Source organism: Eptesicus fuscus, chromosome 20 (genome assembly GCF_027574615.1).
Source record: "Eptesicus fuscus isolate TK198812 chromosome 20, DD_ASM_mEF_20220401, whole genome shotgun sequence".
Classification (NCBI taxonomy): Eukaryota; Metazoa; Chordata; class Mammalia; order Chiroptera; family Vespertilionidae; genus Eptesicus; species Eptesicus fuscus.
The window spans coordinates 47,066,494-47,088,223 of NC_072492.1; the positions used below are offsets into that span (position 1 = coordinate 47,066,494).

At 63.9% G+C, this 21,730-nt stretch overlaps 1 protein-coding gene across 1 annotated transcript in view; it reads right to left on the reverse strand.

The window, feature by feature from the left end:
- The window catches only part of SDK2 (sidekick cell adhesion molecule 2), a 208,752-nt gene that overhangs the window by 19,284 nt on the left and 167,738 nt on the right, over positions 1 to 21,730 (reverse strand). The window contains exons 26-40 of the mRNA XM_054709217.1: positions 20,772 to 21,009; positions 19,958 to 20,073; positions 19,135 to 19,324; positions 17,569 to 17,667; positions 16,625 to 16,819; positions 15,541 to 15,742; positions 14,385 to 14,488; positions 13,823 to 13,893; positions 12,787 to 12,922; positions 11,233 to 11,289; positions 9,831 to 9,932; positions 9,596 to 9,711; positions 6,684 to 6,870; positions 3,958 to 4,095; positions 543 to 704 (exon numbers count right to left, since the gene is read on the reverse strand). Of these exons, the coding sequence (XP_054565192.1) occupies positions 543 to 704; positions 3,958 to 4,095; positions 6,684 to 6,870; positions 9,596 to 9,711; positions 9,831 to 9,932; positions 11,233 to 11,289; positions 12,787 to 12,922; positions 13,823 to 13,893; positions 14,385 to 14,488; positions 15,541 to 15,742; positions 16,625 to 16,819; positions 17,569 to 17,667; positions 19,135 to 19,324; positions 19,958 to 20,073; positions 20,772 to 21,009 (2,113 nt within the window). The remainder of the gene's footprint in view (positions 1 to 542; positions 705 to 3,957; positions 4,096 to 6,683; positions 6,871 to 9,595; positions 9,712 to 9,830; positions 9,933 to 11,232; positions 11,290 to 12,786; positions 12,923 to 13,822; positions 13,894 to 14,384; positions 14,489 to 15,540; positions 15,743 to 16,624; positions 16,820 to 17,568; positions 17,668 to 19,134; positions 19,325 to 19,957; positions 20,074 to 20,771; positions 21,010 to 21,730) is intronic.

Consider the following 21,730-nt stretch of genomic DNA (forward strand, 5'->3'; position numbering starts at 1 on the left):
TGCTCCTTTCTTCCCCTCCCCACAACCTTACCAGCCCCCGTCACCTCTGTCCAGGAAGGAGGCAGCCGGCAGGTGCTCCCGCCTTTAGCTCCGTCAGAGTCGCCTTCCTGCCTCCCCCACCCCCACAATCAGTGGTTCTCACAGCGGGTGCCGAAGAGACCCCCTCGGTCTTGCTCAAATGCACATTCCCAAGCAGATGCTCCGAGATTCTGACTTCCGGGGGCCCAGGAACCTGCACTTATCAAGAGGACCCCAGGGGTTCTGACCTAAGTGGCAGCCTGAGAAACTTCTGATGTTATGGGTGACCTTGACGGCCGGGTGACCTTGACAGCCCAGCCACCTTCTCCCTCACCTCCGTCAACGCCACTGCACAGGCCCACCGTGTACCCTCAAGGTCTGCTGTGTCTGCTGTCCCCTGGCCGGGGTGAGCTCCGCCGGGGACCCCACCTTGCTCATCCCGGTGTCTGGACACCCCTTCTTGCGTGGGGAGCTGAATGCCGTGTGTGGGGGTGCAGGTCCCAGGCCCGCCGATGCTCCCCTACCTTCGCCCGGGCCCGTGGTGACGTTGGCCTCGATCTCGGGCCCGTAGGTGAAGGTCTTGGCTCTGATGCGGAACCGGTAGGTCATGCCCTCCGCCAGGTCCTTCACCTTCAGCCACAGGGGGCTGCTCCCCTTCACGTCCACCGTCACGATCTTGCTGACTCCTGGGGGGAAAGCAGGGGATGTGGGCACTGCGGGGCCGGCGGGGGGGCCCGGGGGGCGGGGGCTGCTGACACCGCCAGGGCCAAAGCCTCTTGGCGTGAGGCCAGGCCGGCACCCTCGGCCACACAGCAGCGTCTCCCAGACTGGTTCTCAGCCACCGTCCTCCAGGCTGTGCTTAGGAAAAACAACGCTATGAGGCTAAATGGAACAGCAGAGCACCGGGCACGTGGTAGGTGCCCGATCTACCCCATGGCTACACGGGCCTCAGAAAGGCTGCATGCTGTCTGCCTCCAGAATGACCGCAGGCCCTTTGCATCTGGAGGGAAAAACAACGCGCCATCCTGTTCATCTTAACGGTTGTGCCCCGATACATCTGATAGCCCGTTTCTGTCCCCTTGTCAATCCTGCCAAACTCCCACTCCAAGGATCATCTTCCAGAAAGTGCTTCTGTAGAGACAGCATAGCCCAGAGTTGGAGGGAACAGACCTGCAGCCGGCTGAGGACAACCTGAACCCCTACAGCCAGGACCACCTGAACCCCTACAGCCAGGACAACCTCAGCCCCTACAGCCAGGACAACCTCAGCCCCTACAGCCAGGACCACCTCAGCTTCTACAGCCAGGACAACCTCAGTCCCTACAGCCAGGACCACCTGAGCCCCTACAGCCAGGACAACCTGAGCCCCTACAGCCAGGACCACCTGAGCCCCTACAGCCAGGACCACCTGAGCCCCTACAGCCAGGACCACCTCAGCCCCCACAGCCAGGACAACCTGAACCCCTACAGCCAGGACCACCTGAGTCCCTATAGCCAGGACAACCTGAACCCCTACAGCCAGGACAACCTGAACCCCTACAGCCAGGACAACCTGAGTCCCTATAGCCAGGACAACCTCAGCCCCCACAGCCAGGACCACCTCAGCCCCCACAGCCAGGACAACCTCAGCCCCCACAGCCAGGACAACCTCAGCTTCTACAGCCAGGACAACCTCAGCCCCCACAGCCAGGACAACCTGAACCCCTACAGCCAGGACAACCTGAACCCCTACAGCCAGGACAACCTCAGCCCCCACAGCCAGGACCACCTCAGCCCCCACAGCCAGGACCACCTGAGTCCCTACAGCCAGGACAACCTCAGCCCCCACAGCCAGGACAACCTCAGCCCCCACAGCCAGGACAACCTGAACCCCTACAGCCAGGACCACCTCAGCATAGCCTGGGCTTCTAATGCCAGAGAGAGCTGGGAGCTCACACCGGGGTTCCCCTGTCAACTGCACCCCAAACTATGGCAATTAGAGGGGAGGCCTGGATGGTTTTCAGGAGGTGAGAATTTGCGCTCTGTGTTTCACAGATCCAAACCTCCCCCCCCCGCCCGCCCCCGACAGCTGAGCTGGCACAGGTTAAACACCCATGTCCTCCAGGCAACCCCACTGACCAGCGCCCCGTAAGGAGGCCGCTGTCCCCCTAAGGACTGGCTTTCAGCTCCCATGTCCACTGAGCACACTGGTCCCTGCTGGGAGACGGGCTCCACAGACTGCGGGCTGTGCTCAGACCCCAGCACTGGCCCCAGGGGCCTGTGCATGCCCCCTAGCGCCCGTGTGTCCTTCCGCTGAGCGCGGGCATCCGTCACATCTGAGGCTGGATGCTATGAGGCTAAATAGAACAGCAGAGCACCTGGCACGTGGTAGGTGCCCGATCTACGTACTGAATAAATGAAGTGCTGAGTGACAGACAGGGGGCGCTCCTCAGGTGCTTCCTGCAGGAATGAGGAGATCTGGGGGCGACGTGGGGACGTGCCCAGGGCCGGAGCAGCAGCTCTGGGTACCTGCTCCTTGACATTTCTGAGCAAACCCCTCATCACCATGGACCCTGGTTTTCCCTGAGGAAAGGGGTCCTGGATGCTCACGCGGCCTGCTGACCTGAGCCCAGGGCTGAGGCACCAACCCGGGTGCAGACGCCGCGCTGGCCAGACTGGGTGTCGCCCAGCCGCACGCAGGGCTTCGGCATCCTATCAGCTGGGCCATCATGGGGCAGACGGGAATATGGAAGGGCGTGGGGACGTGGGGTCCAGACCCTGCTGGACAGAGGGCCCAAGGCAAAGCGCTCACACCTCTCAAGGGCAGGCCGGGGGGAGGCCACCGTGATGAGCGCGCGCCTGTCCCGTCTCCCTGCGTCCCCTCCCCGTGACCTCTGTCCTCTCCTTCCTGCCCTTGGGAGAGATGGCCCCTTTCCCGGGCCTGCACCTGACCAGGTCTCCCGGGGCCGGCTCCCCTGCCGGCCTAGCACACAGTGCACTCCGCAGACAGGAAGCTGCTGGCACGCAGGGAGTGGCGGCGAAGACTGAGGGCCATTGTTCCCCGGCTGACCCAGAACTGCTGGCCACTGCAGCGTGCTCAGGTTCAGTTGTCAGGGAGGGGTAAGCCCAGAGGTGGTCACCTCTGGCCACCAGGGTGCCAGCTGGTAGGCCAGCCACCTCCCCAAGGTCTTGCTGGGCTCCGGAACTGGCCGCAGGCCGCTGGGAGCCCAGTCTCTTTCCTGCCTCTAAGTCACCAGCTGTGATTCTGGGCGAACCCACCCGGGGGTGCGGGAGGGGGCCAGGGTCCCAGCCAGGGCCTGGAGGGCGGGGCGGGGCTGGGGTTACAGGGAGGCTCTGAAGACAGCCCAGGGTCAGAGGTCAGGGTTCAAGACCACAGGCTCACAGAGGGAGCGGGGTGCAATGCCCCCCAAACTTGTGCATCCTTCTGGGGAGAGGCTCTCGTCTTTCATCAGATTCTCCAAGCGGTTCCTGACTCCACGGAGGGCAGAGAAAGCTGAACCCAAATTCTGGGGGGCATGCCTGGGCCAGGACCATTGCCCCCCCGCCCCCCATCTTCATGGGCTGACAGAGACCTGTCCAGCTTGGGATGCTGTGTCTCTCCCAGGGCCCCCCCCCCCGCACTCCAGCCCCCCCGCCCCCCGCCCCCCCCCGCCCCCCCCCCCCGCCCCCCCCCCCCCCCCGCCGCCCTGCCACTGCCATTGACTTTTGGACAAGAAGAGATTGAAAACTTGGACCTGGGAGTTAGGGTACCTGGGCTGCACCTCGGCCTCACCCCCAACTTGTTTCACCTCAGAACTCCCCTTCCCTTGTCCCGGCCTCAGTTTCCTCTTTATAAGCTGGGAGATGCTGGCCACATGGACTGCAGTGACGGTGAGGGGACCCCGGCTGAGAGAGAGCCTCCTGGAGGTGGGTGTAAGGCACGCGCTGGGGTCCCACTCACCGTCCACGGGGGTGCAGGGCTCATACACCAGCCGGTAGCCCTCCAGGATGCCGTTGGGGAACTGCGGGGCCTCCCAGGATACGTTCACCGAGGTGGTGGTCAGCTCGCTGAACTTGACCGAGCTGGGAGCACTGGGGGCTGCGGGGGAGACAGCACAGGGGTTTTTTCCTCCTTCCCTGGACGTTCAAAGCCCAATTCAGCTCCCAGGAACCAGCAGGGGTGGGGGCCCAGGAGGCAGAAGAGAGCAGGGCTCCGAGCAGGACAGGGCAGGAGGGGTCGCCAGGGGTCACAGGACCCCCCCCCCCCCCGCTCTCCCACTGCATCACAACACTCGCTTTGCAACCCCAGAGTCCAAGAATTCTGTGCCTCCAGTCAGAGAACTCAGGTTCCTCCTGCTCAGGGGCCCCTGGCCCTGGCTCAGAGCCCAGGCCCAGCCTGTGTCCTGCCCCAGGGTGTCTGCGGGGCCAGGCCATGTCCTGGTTTTGGGGGGCATCTCTCTCAGCTTCCCGGGAGAGGGCCGGGGGTGCCTGGGCCTCAGAGCATCCGGTGGGCACTGAACAAGATGGCAGAGCCGCAGTTTCTCCCGTCCCCAGGGCCGGGGCTCGACGCCCAGAGGCCACGCTGTCCCACGCAGCCGGAGCCGGGGACGGCCAAGGCCTTTGGAGGAGCTGCTCTCTGGCCCGAGAAGCCAGGAGCAACCCCAAACCACGGGGGTGGGTGCGCCGGGGGCGGGCGGGGAGGACGGGAAGGAAGCATCCCGGGGTAGCATCCCGAGCTGGCTCCAGCGGGATGGCCAGGCTATTCTTGTCAGAGCCACCCCCACGGAGCCGGAGCTGACCCCGACCCCGCTTCCGCCCAGCACTGTCCAGCCCGGGACGGGCCGCGCCAGCGAGCAGCCTTTGAAGGAGGCAGGGAGCGCAGGGGGCCCTTCCGGCCTCCGCTCGGCTGCAGAAACGGGGACAGAACACCGTGTCCTGCTGTGCCTGTGATACACGCTTCCAGGCTCCGGGGGCTCACATCCGGCGGACGACACCGGCAGGGAATGGTCAGGACAGGCGGGCGGACAGACACACCGATTCTCAGAGCCAGAGGAGGGGACAGGGTTTTCCTGGAGCCAGGCTCGTCCCCAAGGAAGAGAAAAGGCCATTTCCAGAACGGGAGGCAGCAGGTTGGAAAAGACACGTAAGGAGGTCAGGACGAGAGGCGTGGGTGCAAACCCCCAAGGACAGAACTCCGAGACAGGCCAAGGAGGGGGCCTGGCGACAGCTTGGGGCCAGCTCAGACATCCCATCTCCGGCCTCCAATGCCCCTCGTCTGGTGGGGGGACCCTGGGAAGCATCAAGTCCAGGCCACCCTAGTTTTCCACAGCATGGGGGCACCCCTGCCCGCCCATGCCCAGGGCTTCTGAAGGCTCAGGTGGAATCTGCCTGAGAAGTGGCTGTGAACAGTACAGAGGGCTGGCTCCGCCCCTGTGGCAGCAGGACCCCCACTTTGTCCTCCACCCCCCCCCCAGCCCTGCCCCACCAGCCAGCCTCCTCCCTGGCCTCCCTGCCTCCATCCTCTCCCCACATCAGTCTGTCTTTTGAACAGCAGTCAGAGCGATCTTTCAGAAACACAATCCAGCCCGGCCTGCGTGGCTCAGGGGTTGAGCGTCGACCTACGAACCAGGAGGTCATGTTTCGGTTCGATTCCCAGTCAGGGCACATGCCCGGGTTTCGACTTGATCCCCAGTAGGGGGCGTGCAGGAGGCAGCTGATCAATGATTCCCTTTCATCTTTGATTTTTTTTTCTCTATCTCCCCCTCTCTTCCTCTCTGAGATCAATACACATATATAAAAAAATAAAAATAAAACCACAAACCAGACCCCGTTGCCCAGCCGCTTCAACCTGCCAGCGGCTCTCGTCACACTTAGATCATCCCAACATCTTCCCCCGGCCGCCAGGCCCTCCAGAACAGGACTCCCGTGTTCTCGCCAGCCCCCTGGCTTTCTCTCAGTCCCCCTAATCCTCTCCCCCTCCAGACCTCGGCACCTGCTAGCCCCTCTGGCCGGAACCCCCCTCCTCCTGCACCTCCCACGGCTTCCTCTCCTGTCAGCTCAGATGGCACCCCTCAGAGACGCCTCTGCAGACAAACGTGCCCACAGCCACCTGTCTGCCCCCTGCCTCGGTCCTCCGTCCCCGGCACAGACGCCAGAGGTTAATGCACCTCTGTGCTGTGTGATCTGTCTCCGTCCGCGGGGTGGGGGTGGGGGGGCGGGTCGGTCTCCGTCACTGTTGTGGTCCCAGCACCTGGCACGTGCAGGTGGGAACAGGCAGGGAGAAGAAGGGGGCTGGCTGGGCCTGGACTGGCCACGGGCAAGGTGGGCTCCAGAGGCAAGATGGGGTGTGTGGTGTGTGTGTGTGTGTGTGTATGTGTGTGTGTGTGTGTGGTGTGTGTGTGTGTGGTGTGTGTGTGTGTGTGGTGTGTGTGTGTGTGTGGGGGTGTGTGTGTGGGGGAGGGGGGTCTGGGGGCTCTCCCCAAAGCTCTATGGAGAAAACTTCTCTTCTGAGCACCCCATGTTGGCCTCTCTTTGGGGGCATCCCAGCGGCCTGGGTACCCAGCCCAGATGTCTCAGGGGGTGGCATCAGGTTGCTGCCTCCACTCCTCAGGAGCCCAGCGGCCAGGGCCCGAGGTCCCTCCTCCGCCCCCCCGGCCGACCCCTCCTCCCCCTTGGCGGTCTCCCCACCTGCTTGCTGGGTCTGGCCCCGGGTGGGGGTGCTCCGAGGCCCTTCCCCCGCGGCGTTGAAGGCCGCCACGCTGACCATGTAGGTGGTGTAGCCGGTCAGGTTCTTCAGCTTCACGCCGGTCTCAGCCAGGAAGAGCGTCTTCACCCGCTCGGTGAGGTTCTGCCGCCGGGCCTCCCAGAAATAAATCTGCGGACACAGACGACGGGGCGGGAGGGGGATGGACAACAGCCTCTCAGAGACACCTGGGTCTCAGGACACCTGCATTCGGGCCGTCCGCACATCTGGACGGGAGGTGTGAGTGACCCGGGAAACAGTGTGGAAGTATTGAAGAGCATAGCAACCCTTCCAGAACCTTCCTTTTCTAACGCTACAGTTTCTGCTTGTCTGGGAACCCCCCCCCCACCCCCGAGGGCACAGACCTGCTGTGTGTTTATGGTGGTGCCGGCAGGACCTGCAGCAAGGGAAGGTAAGCACAGTGGAGGGTTCACCCCAACCAAGAGCGGGTGCAAGGACCAGGGGGTCGTATCACCTGGGTGCCTGGCAGGGATGCAGGGTGTGCTGACACGCCCCACGGGCACCCTGCAGTGTGCAAAGCCAGCCGCAGAAGCTGGCAGGCCAGAGCGGCATGACCCCAGCGCACCATTTACCGAGGCTGTGCCGGCTGGTGAGAGTCCCTGAGAGCGCCCAGCCCGCTCTGAGTGGGGGATGAGTGGGCGTTTGTCGCCACCTGCTGGCAGAAGAGGTTTCTGCTGCCACCGGCCCAATTTCTTCTCCGTTTTGCCCGGAGGAAGCTAATCCAAGTGGGCAAGCGCTCACAGAAGGGGCCCCGCCTGGCCTGTGCGAAGGCCTGCGCCGTAGCCGGAAGCGCCATCCTCCAGTTGCTCGGACAGGACATGCTTGTCGCTCCTCCTGCCCTCACGCCCCACCTTCACTGCGTCAGGACGCTTTGCCGGCTCCACCCTTCACCTGGGACGGGAGCGCAAACCTTGCCGCCACGCTACCGCCCCGTCTTAGCTCAGCCGCCACCAGGTCTCACACGTGGTTGCCGCTTCGTGGCTCCGTGCCGGCTCCCTTCAGACAACTCCCTGCACAGCAGCCAGCACCGCCCTTTCAAGACCCAAGTCACCCATGACCCTCCTTCTGCCCCAAACCTTCCCTGCCTGTCCCCTCATTCAGAGTACGGGCGGCCCGGGTCACTGCCCAGACCCACAACCCATCATGCTGCTCCCCGCTCACCCTGAGACACACAGGACTGTTTGCTGGCCCACACGCCAAGCAGCCACTGACCCCAGGACCTTTGCTCATCTCTGTTCTCTTTCTGGAACTCTCCTCTTCCAGGTCCATGTGATTCATGCCCTGCTAGCCTTGGTTCTTCCTCGGGTGTCTGCTTCCCGCTAAGTCCCTCCCTAACAAACCTACTCACACGTCCACACCTCCCCTCGGTCTCTCCCCGCTTAACCTGCTTCATTCACCGCCACCTGCAGCTGCCGCTTGTTTTAAACATCGCCCGTCTCCTTCCCCGACAATTTGCCTTCACGTGGACCGAGAGCACGGCTGGGCACGAAGTAAGTGCTCAGGAAGCACGTGTCACTGAGAGGCGGCAGCTGCAGGGACGGGCCCGCCCGTGCACCCGTCACAGCTCGGCCTCACCCACGTGCCGGTCGTCTCAGCCGTGCTCACCGGGGCGTGAGCCCGGCACACGGTTCATGGCAATGGATGTGGCTGCTAATCCACGCCTGGGAGGTGGAAATTCCATTTCCCCGGTTAACACCCGTGGCCGCGAGGTTTCCCCGAGCGCGCAGACGTCTGCGGGGAGTCGGGGGGGGGGGAAGGGGGGACATACGGCATCTGCGCACCCACACGCTTCCTGGGTCTGCCCGTTAACCGGAGACGCCCACACCTCGACCGCCTGGGGGCTGCCACCCTTTGCAGGCTCCGTCCGCTCCCTCCTCCTCCCCGGGAGGCATATGCTCGGGCGCAATATTTAGGGTTCCCAGCTGGCACTCCCTGGCAAGGACTCCAGGGGTGTCATCCGTCCTTAGCGCTTCCTTGGCAAGATGTCTTTCCCCCTCCCTCCCGCCTCCTTCGCCCCAGACGGAAAGAGACGCCTGCTCCGGATTCTGTCTTAAACCAGGGCCACCGGCTTGAACCAGCCCCGGGATGGGGTAAGCCCTGTGCCTTTCTGGAGACTCGGTTTTTGCCTGCGCAGTGATGGCTGAGCCAGGTGACCAGGGGGCCCCTGGCGGCCCTCACCCGCCACACCTGCCCTTGCCTGGGCCGTCCTCTGGACCCTGGCACAGGAGGCAGGCTCCGGCTCCTCTGGTGGCTGTGTGCGCAGCGCGTCCTCTCCGCCGCTGGTGGAGTGGCGGCCGGCCCACCTGGGGTCTGATTCTCTGCCAACCTGCTATTTTTGTGACCTGGCCGGGTCACCGGAACTGGGCCTCAGTTTCCTCATCTATACAATGGGCACACACATGGATCATCTACCAGCTTCCCAGGGCTTTCCAGAGGATGAAGGAGTCCTAAAGGGCTCTGTGCCTTGTGGGGACTAACGGACTCCTAACAGGAGACATCAGTACAAATTTAGAAATAGTTTTTAAATAGAGATTTAGACAGTGGTGGCCACCCAATTAAGCATCAGTGTAATGAGGGTTGGCCAAATAGCCACTTTGCATGGGTCTGATGTTGGCGCTGGGAGCTGGGGGGCTGGGAGGGTGGGGCCTGGGTTCCTGTGTCCCAGGACGTGGCACAGGCGGGTGTACTTTTGTCCCAGCCGCACGATAATCCCGTGGGCTGTGCCCCAACAGCGGGTGTAGACCCCGGGGCCTCTCCCACCACCTCCCCTGGGTCACCCCCAGCCCCGAGCCTGGCCTTTGCCCCCGGACCCTCTTCGTGGCCGGAGCGCCCGTACCTTGTAGCCCTGGATGTCTCCGTTCTGGCTCTCCGGCGGGGGGGGCTCCCACGTCACGTCCAGCTGCGTGGCCGTGGGGCCGTGGACGGCCACGTTGCGGGGCGCCATCGTGGGCACTGGAGGGCGTGAGGGGAGGTGAGTGTGCGGAGCCGCTGACTCCAGGGAGGGGAAGGAGGTGGGCTGGGCCTCGTGGGGGCGGGACAGGCGGGCCGGGGCCGAGGGCAGCGGCACTCACCTGCCTCCCCGACGAAGACCTCCTGTGGGGCGCTCAGGGGCCCCTCGCCCACGGCGTTGTACACGGTCATGCGGATCTCGTAGCGCCGGTGCTTGTTCAGGTCTGTGGTGGGCGAGAGGGGGGGGGGCGGGGGGAGACGCACAGAGGTCACGGTCCTGCAGGGGGCAGAGCCATGGAGGGTGGGGCTGTGGGGGAGGCTGGAGGATGCACCCTGTGATGCTGGTCCCCGAGGGGAGATGCAGGAAGAGCAGGGAAGAGGAGGCCTGGGAACCTGACCCAGGCGATGCTGGCTGGCTTCCTGGCCCCGGGGGACCCTCGGGCACACGGCTGAGGCTGAAAGGGGCACTCTTCATGTTTGTGTCAGGACACTGGCGAGATCCAAGGCTGCCCCGGGCACACCGGGTCACGGGTCACTCCTTCCCTGCCTGTCCTGGGTCAGAGGTCACTTCCCTGCCTGGCCTGGGCCATAGGTCACTCCCCTGCCTGTCCTGGCCACCGGGTCACGGGTCACTCCTTCCCCGCATGGCCGATGCTAAAAGTTTCCAGCGCCTGACAGGGGGCTCAGCCCTAAGGGAAGGGGCGTATTGGACGTGAACTCTGGGCTAAGAAACCCTGCGTTTTTCCCAGGTTTGGGGCACCTGGGGGAGACGCCTGGACAGTAGCTGGGCGGGAAGCAGGTACAGGAAATGGGTTCTGACGTCCTGGGTGGGTCCTGGGTGGGGGACGCTGTCCCTGCTGGGGGTGTGGCTGACTCCCCATCTCCCTTCCTGGAGCGGGAGTGGGGAGCGGGCCGTGCAGCCACCGGTTGAGGAAGGAAGGAGAGGGACAGTTCAGTCCTACAGAGTGGGGGTCCCTTGTCCAAGGCCCCAGGACTCCGGGGAACCACAGCTGGGACTTGAGAAACAGGACCAGGGTTGGCCAGGGGCAGGCAGCAAGGTTTCCTGGTCCCTGGAGGAAGCGGGGGGCGGGGAGGGGGGCGGCCCTGCTCCCTCCACGGCTGGGTCTGGGCCGGAAGACAGCCCAGCTGAGGTGCCTTGGCTGGGCCCGGCGGGGTGGGGGGGTGGGGGGGCGGTGGCAGTGACACGAACACCTGTGCGGCCACCCGGCCGAGCCCACAGCTCCCGTGACGGCCCCGCCGTCCCCCAGCCCAGCACACAGACCAGACCAGAGTGGGTTGCTTTTCCGTGCCGCACCCCACGGACAGAGGCCTGGGGGACAGCTTCCCCGGGGCCCCTGCGGCTCCGTGTGTTGTGGGAGATTCGCACGGGCGAAGGGCGGTCCCATCCTGGCGGTAGCCCGAGGTGGGCGTGCCCCTCGCCTGCGGTCAGGTGTCCTCAGAGGCCCCGCTCCCCATCCCTGCGGAGGGCGCGGGCCCCGGACGGAGCCGCCATGCAAGACTTACTGTCCAGCTCGTACTGCGTGAGGCTGGGCCGGCTCAGGTTCCGCATGGAGAACAAGGCTACCGGGTGGGGAGGCGCAGGGAGGGGCCGGAGGGAGACAGCAGACAGCGGAGGTTAGTACACACCCCCCTCCACGAAGACCCCAATGAGGGGGGCAGGACGGAGAGAGGGGACGGGGCTCCTGATGCTGAGCGAGGCGCCAGTGCGGCCCCTGCCCCCGGTGTGCGCTGGTCTGAGGTCACGGGGTACCCTGAGCCCCCTGGAGCCCAGCATCCCTGGGGACATGCTGGGGGACCCTCTCGCCCCAACTCGTTCCCTGGCCTCCGCTCCTGCAAACCGCCATCAGGCAGTGGCCCTTAATTTCCTCATCTGAACCAGGAACCACTTTCCTACCAGGAAACGGGGCTGTGAATCACGGGCAACAGAAAAGTCACAAGCACGTGTCGGCTAAATAAACCAACATGCAGGCCTCGATCGGCCACTTCCGAGGTTTTCTATTCAGGCGCCTGGGCCACGCGGTCCATCGTCTCGCTGTCTGTGAATTCTCGCTCAGGGATAAGGCCGGGAAGGCTCAGGGGAATGACGGGAGGAAAATTCATAGCGGAGGGGATCTTGAATGGCTCTGGCCCTCCTGCTCGCCTCTGTTTTGGTGAGTGGTCATCTCTGACCCCGGCCCTCAGTCCCATCCCGAGCCGGCCACCCTGGCCCCAACCTCACGCTCTTGCCCACGTTCCTGCATTAGCCTCCCACTGGCCTCCCTGCCTCTGGACCCCATCGCCAGCCATCCTGCCACCGACGCAGCCCTCCTAACCCCCAAATGCAACAGGTCATTCCCTCGTGCCTCTCCCTGGGAGGCCCCCTTCCCTAGAGGCAGGCTGGGTTCTGAGGAGCCCAGAGCAGAACGGTGACCTCCCTGGACCCGGAGGGAGCCGGGCTGCTGCCCGTGGGCGGTGACCAGGCTTGGCTTTTGGTCCTCCTCCCCACCTCAGGCCCTTTGCACATGCTGGGCTCGCCCTGTCCTGCTGGACCGGTTGCCATGGAATCCTCCGTCCGTGTCCGTCCCCCTGGGAAGCCTTTCCCCACACTGGCTGAGGCTCTCCTGGGTTACGTCCTCCCCAGCCTCGGCGCTCTGAGAGGGCAGGGACCCTGTCTGTGTGGCCCCCGGTGTCCAGGGCACAGAGAAGGTGCTCAATAAACACTCGGCTCAGTGGCCGAAGGGGACAGGGGTGAGAGGCACACAGGGGGGTGGACGGCAGGGTTTCGGGTTAGAGGAGGCGTCCTCACACTACGGCCCGCGGGCCACGTGCGCGTGTTTTTGCCGTTTTGATTTTTTGCTTCAAAATAAGATATGTGCAGTGTGCATACGAATTTGTTTATAGTTTTTTTAAAACTACAGTCCGGCCCTCCAACGGTCTGAGGGACCGTGACCTGGCCCCCTGTTTAAAAAGTTTGAGGACCCCTGGGTTAGAGTGATTCCAGGAAGCTGAGAGCTTTAGGCAGGAGAGCTGGCGCGCCCCCCCACCCCCCCCGCCCCCCAGTCCCACAGTGTCACTCACAGGTCAGCTCTGTCCACCTGGCCCCCGGGTTGTTGATGCCGCGAAGCGTGAAGCCCCTCAGACCCTCGTATGGCAGCTCGCGGTACCGGATCCGGAAGCCCAGGAGGATACCGTTGATCTTGTCCTCAGCTGGTGGCTGCAGGGAAGGGAGTGGGGAATGGAGAGGGGCCGGGACCCTGCAGCGCACCCTCCTCCGCTCTGCTCCTCCCACCCTCCCCCTCCTGCCTCCTGAGGCCACAGAGATGGGACCGAGTCTCAACCAGGAAAGGGAGTCAAAATGACACTGAGCTTTTTTAATTCGCAAGGCATTTCCAACACGGTTTTATTTCATCCTCGCAGCACGCCCTACGAGGCAAGGAAGGGCGGGAATCACCGTGCCATCCCACCTAACAGAGCAGAAAGGCAAGGCTCAGAGAGGTTAAGGAACTTGCCCAAGGTCACACAGCATCCCTGGGGCCCCAGCCTGACCCTGGATCTTCTCACAGAGTTGGACCTTGCCTGGGAGTTGCCGGACATGGTCACCAGCCACCCTCAGCCTGCTGATCCCTCTGCCTGGAGTTTCCTGAGAGCCCAGTCCTCTCCAGCTCTTAGGCCAGAACAAGGGCAGATGTACCCCCCCGCCCCGCCCCCCCCTGCTTCCCCGCCCTCCCCGCTCCTCCATCGTGTCTCCTTTGCTTTCTGCTCTCGTGCACAGCTGAGCAGAACAAGCTTCGGGAGATGGTGAAAGCTACTTTTTATGCCTCTCTTAAAAATCCTGCTGAACCACTCAGCCCTTTATTTGATCCTTAATTGCATCCCTAGCGGCTGCTGGCAACTCCCGCCCCTTCGCCACGATGGCCCCACCTGCTCTCCTCTTCCGGCTCCCAGCTGCCTAGGTCACGGTCATTTCATTTGAGGGATGTAGCCTTGGGCTGGGGGAGGGCTCGGCGGGGTGTGTGTGGGGGGTCCCGCCCTGTTTTCTCTTTAAGGACTTTCCCTGCAGGGGGGCTTGCAGGTGGGCCCTGGTGCCTGGCCCCTCCCTGCTGCCGGGCCTCACCTGCCATCGGATCAGCACGGAGGTGGTGGTGTGGGGTGTCACCGAGACGATGGTGGGCGCTTCGTCGGGGGCTGGGGAGAGAGGCGGACAGGTGAGCTCTGGGGGCCGGGACTGAGGCCCCTGGGAGGACACTGAGCTGTGGGCAGCTCCGCCTCGGGTCGCCCACCACCCCAACTTCTGCAGACAAAGGGCCAGGGTGGAGGGAGAGAGGGGCTGGGACCTTGACCACAGCCCAAGAGCCCAGTGCCCCCTCCTCTCTGTTCCTAAAGCCACAGGCCCCTGCCCCTGAGGCCCCCCACTCCCGCTCACTGGTTTTCTGGGGTTGGCCACCAGCTTGAGAGACATCAGAGAAGAAATACACGAGGAGCCAGGCTGGCTGTGGGCGCTAAACCCCAGGCAAAGGCCCCCCAAACCTCCTTGGCACTCTGCCTTCCGGAGCCAGGCAACAGCCCAGCAGGCCCCGCCCATCTTTGGATGGCCCCTCCCCCCAGAAGAGGTCACCTAGTGCTCAGGAGGTACCCAGTGGACCAAGAGAAAGACACCCAAGGGTGGGGGCACTGACCGGCCTGCAGGGTGGTCAGCGGTTCCGACTCCTCGCTGAACTCACTGTCCCCGATGTCATTGGTGGCCTTCACTCGGAACTTGTAGGACGTGAAGGGCTTGAGCCTGTAGGGGAACCGGGCTCAGTGAACGGAGGTTCCCTAATGGCCTTGCCTCGTCATCTCTGCTTGGGGCAAGGGGCAGGGTTGTCGATCCATTGCACAGATGGGAACATCGCGGCTCAGAGAGAAGGTCTGTTACATGGGACAATCAGGGGCCAGGCCCTGAGCTCCCAGGCTGGCCCTAGACCATGCCAGCTTGGGGTGTGGCCACACCTTTAGCTCCATGATAAGCCATAGGTCCCCAGGAGGGATGGTCCCAGGAGGGATGGTTCCCAGGGGGGATGGTTCCCAGGAGGGATGGTCCCCAGGGGGGATGGTTCCCAGGAGGGATGGTCCCCAGGAGGGATGGTCCCCAGGGGGGATGGTTCCCAGGAGGGATGGTTCCCAGGAGGGATGGTCCCCAGGAGGGATGGTCCCCAGGAGGGATGGTTCCCAGGAGGGATGGTCCCCAGGAGGGATGGTCCCCAGGGGGGATGGTTCCCAGGAGGGATGGTCCCCAGGAGGGATGGTCCCCAGGGGGGATGGTCCCCAGGGGGGACCATCTGCACATTTCTTGCCTTGAAGGAGCTCCCCCTCCGGGAACTGCCATCCCTTTCCCGAATTCAGTCAATTTAGGGAGGGTCGTGGCTCTCAAGAGTGAACCACACTTCATCTCTATCAGCCTCACTTCCTCTCCAGGCAAACGGCTTCCTTTTTGATTTACTGGGAGGACAGTATCGCTCAAAACTCCCGGTCACGTCAACCGGAGCGTAAAACATACGGCCCACTAGGAATGCTATTGAAGCCGGAGTCGCGGAGGGAAGCTCCGCTCCCTATTAGAGACGAGGCTGGAGGTGCCGCCGGGCTGGGCGAAACCGCTAATGAAGGATGGAGCGCGCCTCGCTGAGGGGCTTCCAGGCTCCAGAAACGGATAATTAAGAGGCCGCGGTAACAGGCCCCAGAGAGAGGAGGGCGGTTAGGACGGAGCCGCGGGGCTGAGCGTGCTGGAGGGAGGTCCTGGGGCGGAGGGAGGCGGTCCAGGCGGGCGGCGCGGGCGCAAAGGTGCTGGAGACTCACCTGTCCACCACGCAGGCCGAGGCATTGTGGCTCACGGAGGCCGAGTGCAGCGCCCACCGGCCGCCCGGCAGCTCGCGGGTCTGGACGGAGTAGTAGCGCACGGGGGACAGCCCGTCGCTGCCCGGCTCCCAGGACAGCAGCACGCTGCGCGCCTTCACGTCCTCCTGCCGCACCACGGGCTTGCTGGGGGGCTGCGGGCGGTCTGCGGGGCGGGAGGAGCAGGTGAGCCGCGGGGTGGGTGGGGGGGGAGCAACTTCTCAAGTGGGGAAAGGAAGTGCTCTGGGCTCAGGCCGGCCCCCCTGCCCCACCCGACAGCCAGCACCTGTGTGGCTCCTGGCCCGTGGCCCGTCCTCAGGTGCCTGGGAATGTACACCCCCCCCCCCGCCCCAGGGCAGCCCGGGCAGAGCCTGACAGTGAGGAGGCGCCCACATCGGCTCCTTTGCCTGCCTGCCGGAGCTGAGAGGGGACCTACCGCCCCCTGCTGCTGAGAGGGACACGCCGCTTCCCTCCGTGGGAACGGGTGGAGGCCACGGCCCTCTGGGTTTTGCTGGGAACACTGTCTAATAGACCCCGTCCACAGGCATGCGGGGTTCAGGTCTGCTGCTGGAAAGCCCCACCTCGGGCGGCACCAGGGCTGCACACCACCCTCCACCCGCTGGAGAGTCTCAGAAGCAGGTCTCGGCAGCCTGCCCCTCGGAGAACCGGCAGCTGGGGCAGAGCAGGCCCCTCGCAGGGGAACTCCCAGCCCAGCCCTAGGTTCCGGGAGAGCTGTTCAGAGTTATCCCTGACGGCCTTGCCTCGCCATCTCTGCTCGGGGCAGGGGTCGGGGGTGCTGATCCATTGCACAGATGGGAACACCAAGGCTCAGAAAGAAGGTCTGTTACATGGGACAGACAGGCGCCAGGCCTCGGGGGTCCTGAGCTCTCTTTGGCAGTCAGGCACGTGAGCCCACTTTCCATCGCAGACCAGGGCAGGGTGACCCTAGCCAGCTGAGCCCAGCCGTCCATGGGGAGAGGGTCTGAACACCTGGGTGGGGGGGTGCTCAGCTGCCCTTCAGGCCTCCCCAGCCCCAGTGGGCAGTCACCTCTCTTCTCGGTGGTCACCACCAGGGCCTCGGCAGCCTCTCCCCAGCCCTTGCGGGTCTGGGCGGTGATGCGGAACAGGTAGACGGACTCGGGCTTGAGGCCGGTGGCCGTGTACTGGCGGGCGCTGGGTGCCAGCACCTCCACGGAGGCTGTGTTGGCGGTGGTGGCGTTCAGCCGGTGTGTGACCTGGTAAGCTGGGGGGGGAGGAAGGACATGGGCTGAGCTAAGAAGCAGGACACACGGCCCCCCAGACCCCTGAGAAAGGGTCATTCCTTCCTCGGCCACCCCAACGTCTGCAGAGGGGCCACCTTGGCTGTGGTCCGTCTGCGTGAAGCCCTCTTGGTCACTCTTGTGTCCTCAGGGGCCTGTGGGGAGTGTGAGGGTGGGGAGCATGGACGGGGGCTCTATCCACAGTGTCTGTGACCCACTTAACAGCCTCAGGTGAGGAAAGGGAGGCTCAGAGAGGCCAGGCCACCTGCTGGGAAGTGACTGAGCTGCAATTCCAACCCAGGTCTTTCCAGTCCAGTGCACCTGCCCTTCCTTGTCTCCAGTCTGCCCTCTGAGGCACTGATGCATCTGATCTGCACGCCCCCTGGAGGTCAGCTCCTGTGAGCATGGCTTTGCTGAGCCAGCCAGGGCGCCCCCACCTGGTCATATGTGGGAACTGCAGCCGAGGTTTACCAGATGGCCCCTCCGCTGGGGACCTGGGGCTCTTGAAGGAACCAAGTTAACCAGTGAGCTCCCACCTTGACCTTGCCCTCCAGCTGCTGATCTTACAGGCTGAGCTTTCTAGTGGGAGAAACGTGACCCAGAACTGTTCGTGAGGCGATGAGATGGGAGCACCTCCCGGCTAGTTTTCCTCCTGCCAACACCGAATTTGCCCCCTTTACGCCTTACGCCCCCTCCTTCCTGTGGCCGGGGCACGGGAAGGGGACAGGCTCACCGAGAATGATGCCGTTGGGAGCAGCGGGGGGCTGCCAGATCAGCCGCACCGACGTGGTCCTCACCTCTGGGAACAGGATGCCCATGGGTGGTCCCGGGACTGGGGGGACAAAGGAGAAGTGGGGGGCAGTGAGCGAAACTGCTGCTCAGCCCTGAGCCAGGTCGGCTCTGGCAGAGCAGCGTGGTGGGGGGCACTCGGCTCAACAGAATCCGTGGGGCGCTGCTCTGTGCCTGGCACCGTGTCCCAACACAGCGTCCGCACACGAAGATGCTATCGGAGGTCTCTCCCCTCAACATGGGCCTGATTGGCAGGAACGAGGAGGGACCTTTAGCTTGGCCTGTGCACATGTGCACACGTTATGTCCATGCCCTCAGAGCTGGGCAAGGAGGTCTGTGCTTAATTATCATTATTTTTATTTTTTAAAATAAATATTTTTATTGACTTCAGAGAGGAAGGAAGAGGAAGAGAGAGAGAGAGAAACATCAATAATGGGAATCATCCATCGGCTGCCTCCTGCACGCCCCCTACTGGGGATCAAGCCAGCAATCCGGGCATGAGCCCTGACCGGGAATTGAACTGTGACCTCCTGGTTCATAGGTCAATGCTGAGCCACGCTGGCCGGGCAGGTCTGTGCTTTAGAAGGTACCACTCTGACTTCCTGCCCCCATGGGGTGAAGTGGCTGGGGGAAGAGGGAAGGGGACATGGCCACCCTGAGCCCACACCACTCCTCTTTCTAGACCTGGAATCCTCTGCCCAGACAGGCCCAAGCCTGCTCCCAGGTCTGCACAGGCCTGTCTCCCAGGTCCACCCCTGCAGACGGCACCTCTGGATGGAGGGGTGGCTCTTGGGTGTGTGTGGATGGGGGACTGAGGGGCACGGGCTAGAGGAGAGGAAGGGAGAAGCCCTGGGGGCGAGGGGGGGGTGGCACTCCTCTGTGATGCCTTAGTACGCCCAGAAGTCTGAGATTCCTAAACTTGAACTTGGCTTTCCAGGTCATATGAGGATATATTTGTCAAGGTAGGAGGACAGGACGTATTTAATTTAACAGCTCATTAGCTTGATTTATAACTTCAGACTCTATGGACATAGGTGTTTGGGCTTCCTCTTGCATTCCTGTCTGGACCCCACAGATGTTTGTGGGGGGCAGTCTGTGAGTACATGTGTGGGGAAAGGGAGGGGGCAGAGGACTGGTCCATCTGCCTTTGCCACAGGGATGAATGCCCGGAGCCCCGCTGGCATCTCTCTTTTGCAAACAGGACCAGGGGGCTCGTGCCCAGGGAAAATCAAGCCCTTCCCTCCCACGGACCTCGACTCAAAGGCGAACCTGTCCCAGGTGAACAGGACGTCAAAACAGGTGCAAAGTCTCTGTTCCGGACATTTGTCCCAGAGAGAGCGAGAGTGAGAGCGAGATCAGATGCCAAACTGCCCGTGTGGTCCTTCCGTCCTTACAGAGGCGCAGTCTGTAATCAGCACCCCCTCCCAGGGGGCTGGTGACCCCCAGCGACCGGCTCCTCCCAGGAACAGAGGGTGACCCCAGAGGGGCGGGGGCAGGGACGGGCACTCACCGTCATCCAGCGTCCGCTCCAGGACGGGGGGGCGGCTGGGGCGGCCGTCCCCGATGCGCGTGAAGGCCAGCACCTGGACCTCGTAGAGCACGTACTTGCCCAGGCCCGTGAGCTGGACGCTGAGGGACGCGTTCCCTTCCACCGGCCAGACCCGGGGCTGGGGGTCCGAGTCCTTCTCCCTGTACAGCACCTGCCGGAGCCCAGCGCCCGGTGAGGGCCTCGCCTCGGCCTCGGCCTGGCTCTGCCCTGCCAGCCCGTCTCCTAAGGCCCCTGCCCAGGGGCCGAGGGGTGGACGGAGCGGGTGGACTTGGGCTCCTTGCAGTGGCGTGGCCCCAGGGCGGCGTGGGGAACAGAAAGTGGGGGACCCAAAGACGCACTCAGCCAGGGAGCCGGGAGGTTCCTTAGGGAGCACCCAGGTAGGAAAACAGGCCCAGAGAGGGCGTGTGACTAGCTCAAGGTCACACAGCCAGTAGTGGCAGAGCCGGGACCTGAAGGCACATCTCCCGACTTCCGGGCCAGGGCCGGACTAGGCAGGTAGGCTCGGCTTTGGGGAGGGATTCTAGAAGGTGGTAGAAACTGACGCTGCACCCACCAGAGGTGAGAGTGAGGCTTGGGGCACCCAGCGTGGCCTCCTGGACCCCATGCCTTCCCTGGAAGCCCCCCACCAAGGGAGGACTCTGGTTGCCAGGGCGACCGGTGGATGGGAAGCCAGACAGATCCCCTGTGCCCACTCTGGAGGCAGAGCCTGGGCCCCAGGGGCAGGGCACCCTGGGTGGGGAAGCCGGTGGGGCCTCGGCCTCCTCCCGGCCCAGAGCGGACTCACCTTGTAGCCCAGCACGCGCCCGTTGCGCTCGGCCTCGGGGACGGGGCCCCAGCGCACCAGCACGCTGCTGGAGGTGGTGGCCAGCGCAGACACGTTGGTGGGGCCCGCGGACGGGACTGAGGGAGAAAGGGGGCGCGGAGAACGGTGTCAGGACCTAAACAGGACCCGACAGTGCACAGGAGGGGAGTGGGGCCTGGGGGAAGGAAACGGGGCTCAGTCCCCAAAGAGTGCATTTCCCCCCAAGATTCCTTCTGGCCGGGGCACGTCACAGGTGCCGTGTCTCCAGGTTAGCCCCCCGCTCCTCTGCTCAGGGTAACGGTGGATGAGCCTGCATTTCCTGCCAGCACAGCAGGGAGGGCGGGCAGGGACCGGGGTGGCAGGGACAGGAGTGGGAGGGACCTGCCAGTTCCAAGGTGCCAGGACAAAGCCACAGGGAGGAAACCACACGTGGACAAAGCAGGCGGCCTGCAGCCTGGGGGCTCAGGTTCTCTGGGTGACCCCTTGCCAGGCCCCTGTGAGCTGCTGGTTGTGTTTCTGGAATGTTCTGGGAGCTAACCCAACCCCTACTCTATTTGGGGTCGGTGCCCTGTTTTCTTCCCCAGGCCCCACTCCACCCGCTAAGGCTCTTTCGGGCACCCCTGGTGTCAGAGTTCAAGGTGAGGGCGGAGGGGGGGGGGGCGGTGGGCACAGCGTGAGCAGTGGGAATAGCCGTGGGACGGGAGCCAGAGGACCTGAGGGCAGAGGGACAAAGGTGGGGGCGTCCCAGCACCAGACCCCGGGAAGCCACGGGGTGGCTGGCTCGAGGGGGCGGTACCTGACTCCCGCGTCCTGCCCATCACCATCGGGCTCCAGGGCCCGCTCCCGATGGCGTTGAAGGCCTGGACCTGGACGCGGTACTCCGTCCACTCCTCCAGGTCCTCGATGGTGTACTCCCGCTCCACACGGTCCAGGACCACGTGGCTCAGCACCTTGCCGTGGCCGTCTGCCCGGCTGTATTTAATCTTGTAGCCCACCGACTCGGGGTTCCCGTTGTATTCCATCTCCGGGAGAGGCTGCAGGAGAGCAGGAGTGGGGCAGGGCAGCTGTGAGGCCAGGCCCAGCCTGGGTACAAAGAACTGCCCGTGCCTCCTCTTCCAGGGAGCCTCCGGGATTACCCCACCCACCGTCCTTAGATCGTGAAACTGCGCTTCCAACGGTCCCCGTCTCCCTATCCCTCCGCGCCCAGCTCCAAGGAGCGGCAGCACCCATTCTTTATTGTGCGTGTGGCAAATGCACCGCCCTGCTAAGGGAGGCAGACCCGGGAGGCAGACCCACCAAGGCTGTCTGCCCAACACATAGATGAGCAAGGCCTTGGCTGTCTCTACCACTCAGCTCCCTCACTCAGGCTGCCCACGTGCCCTTCCTTATTGCCTACACCATGCCCGGCCTCGCTCATGCCGGCCCTGGAGACGGCATCCTGCGTGTGGACGGGCACCAGTCCCTGTCAGGAAGTCCTTCTGCCCAGCAACCCTCAGTCTCTCCTGCTGTATTTCAGTCCCTTTCTTCTCGTTTGCGTCTCAGTGAAGGGGAGAGATGGATTCCTCTCCGGGACCTATGACCTGGCTCGGGGGACTGTGGTCTCTGGCTCAAGGTCGTTTGGATAAACTTGGGCAATGCTGACAGGCAGGAGAGGTGTATGCACGCTGGGGGAGCCGGGGATCGGAAGCAGGTGTCCGCCCAGGGCCAACCTTCAGAGTCTCCTCTGAGGCTGGCAGAGATGAGCTGGGGAGCCCT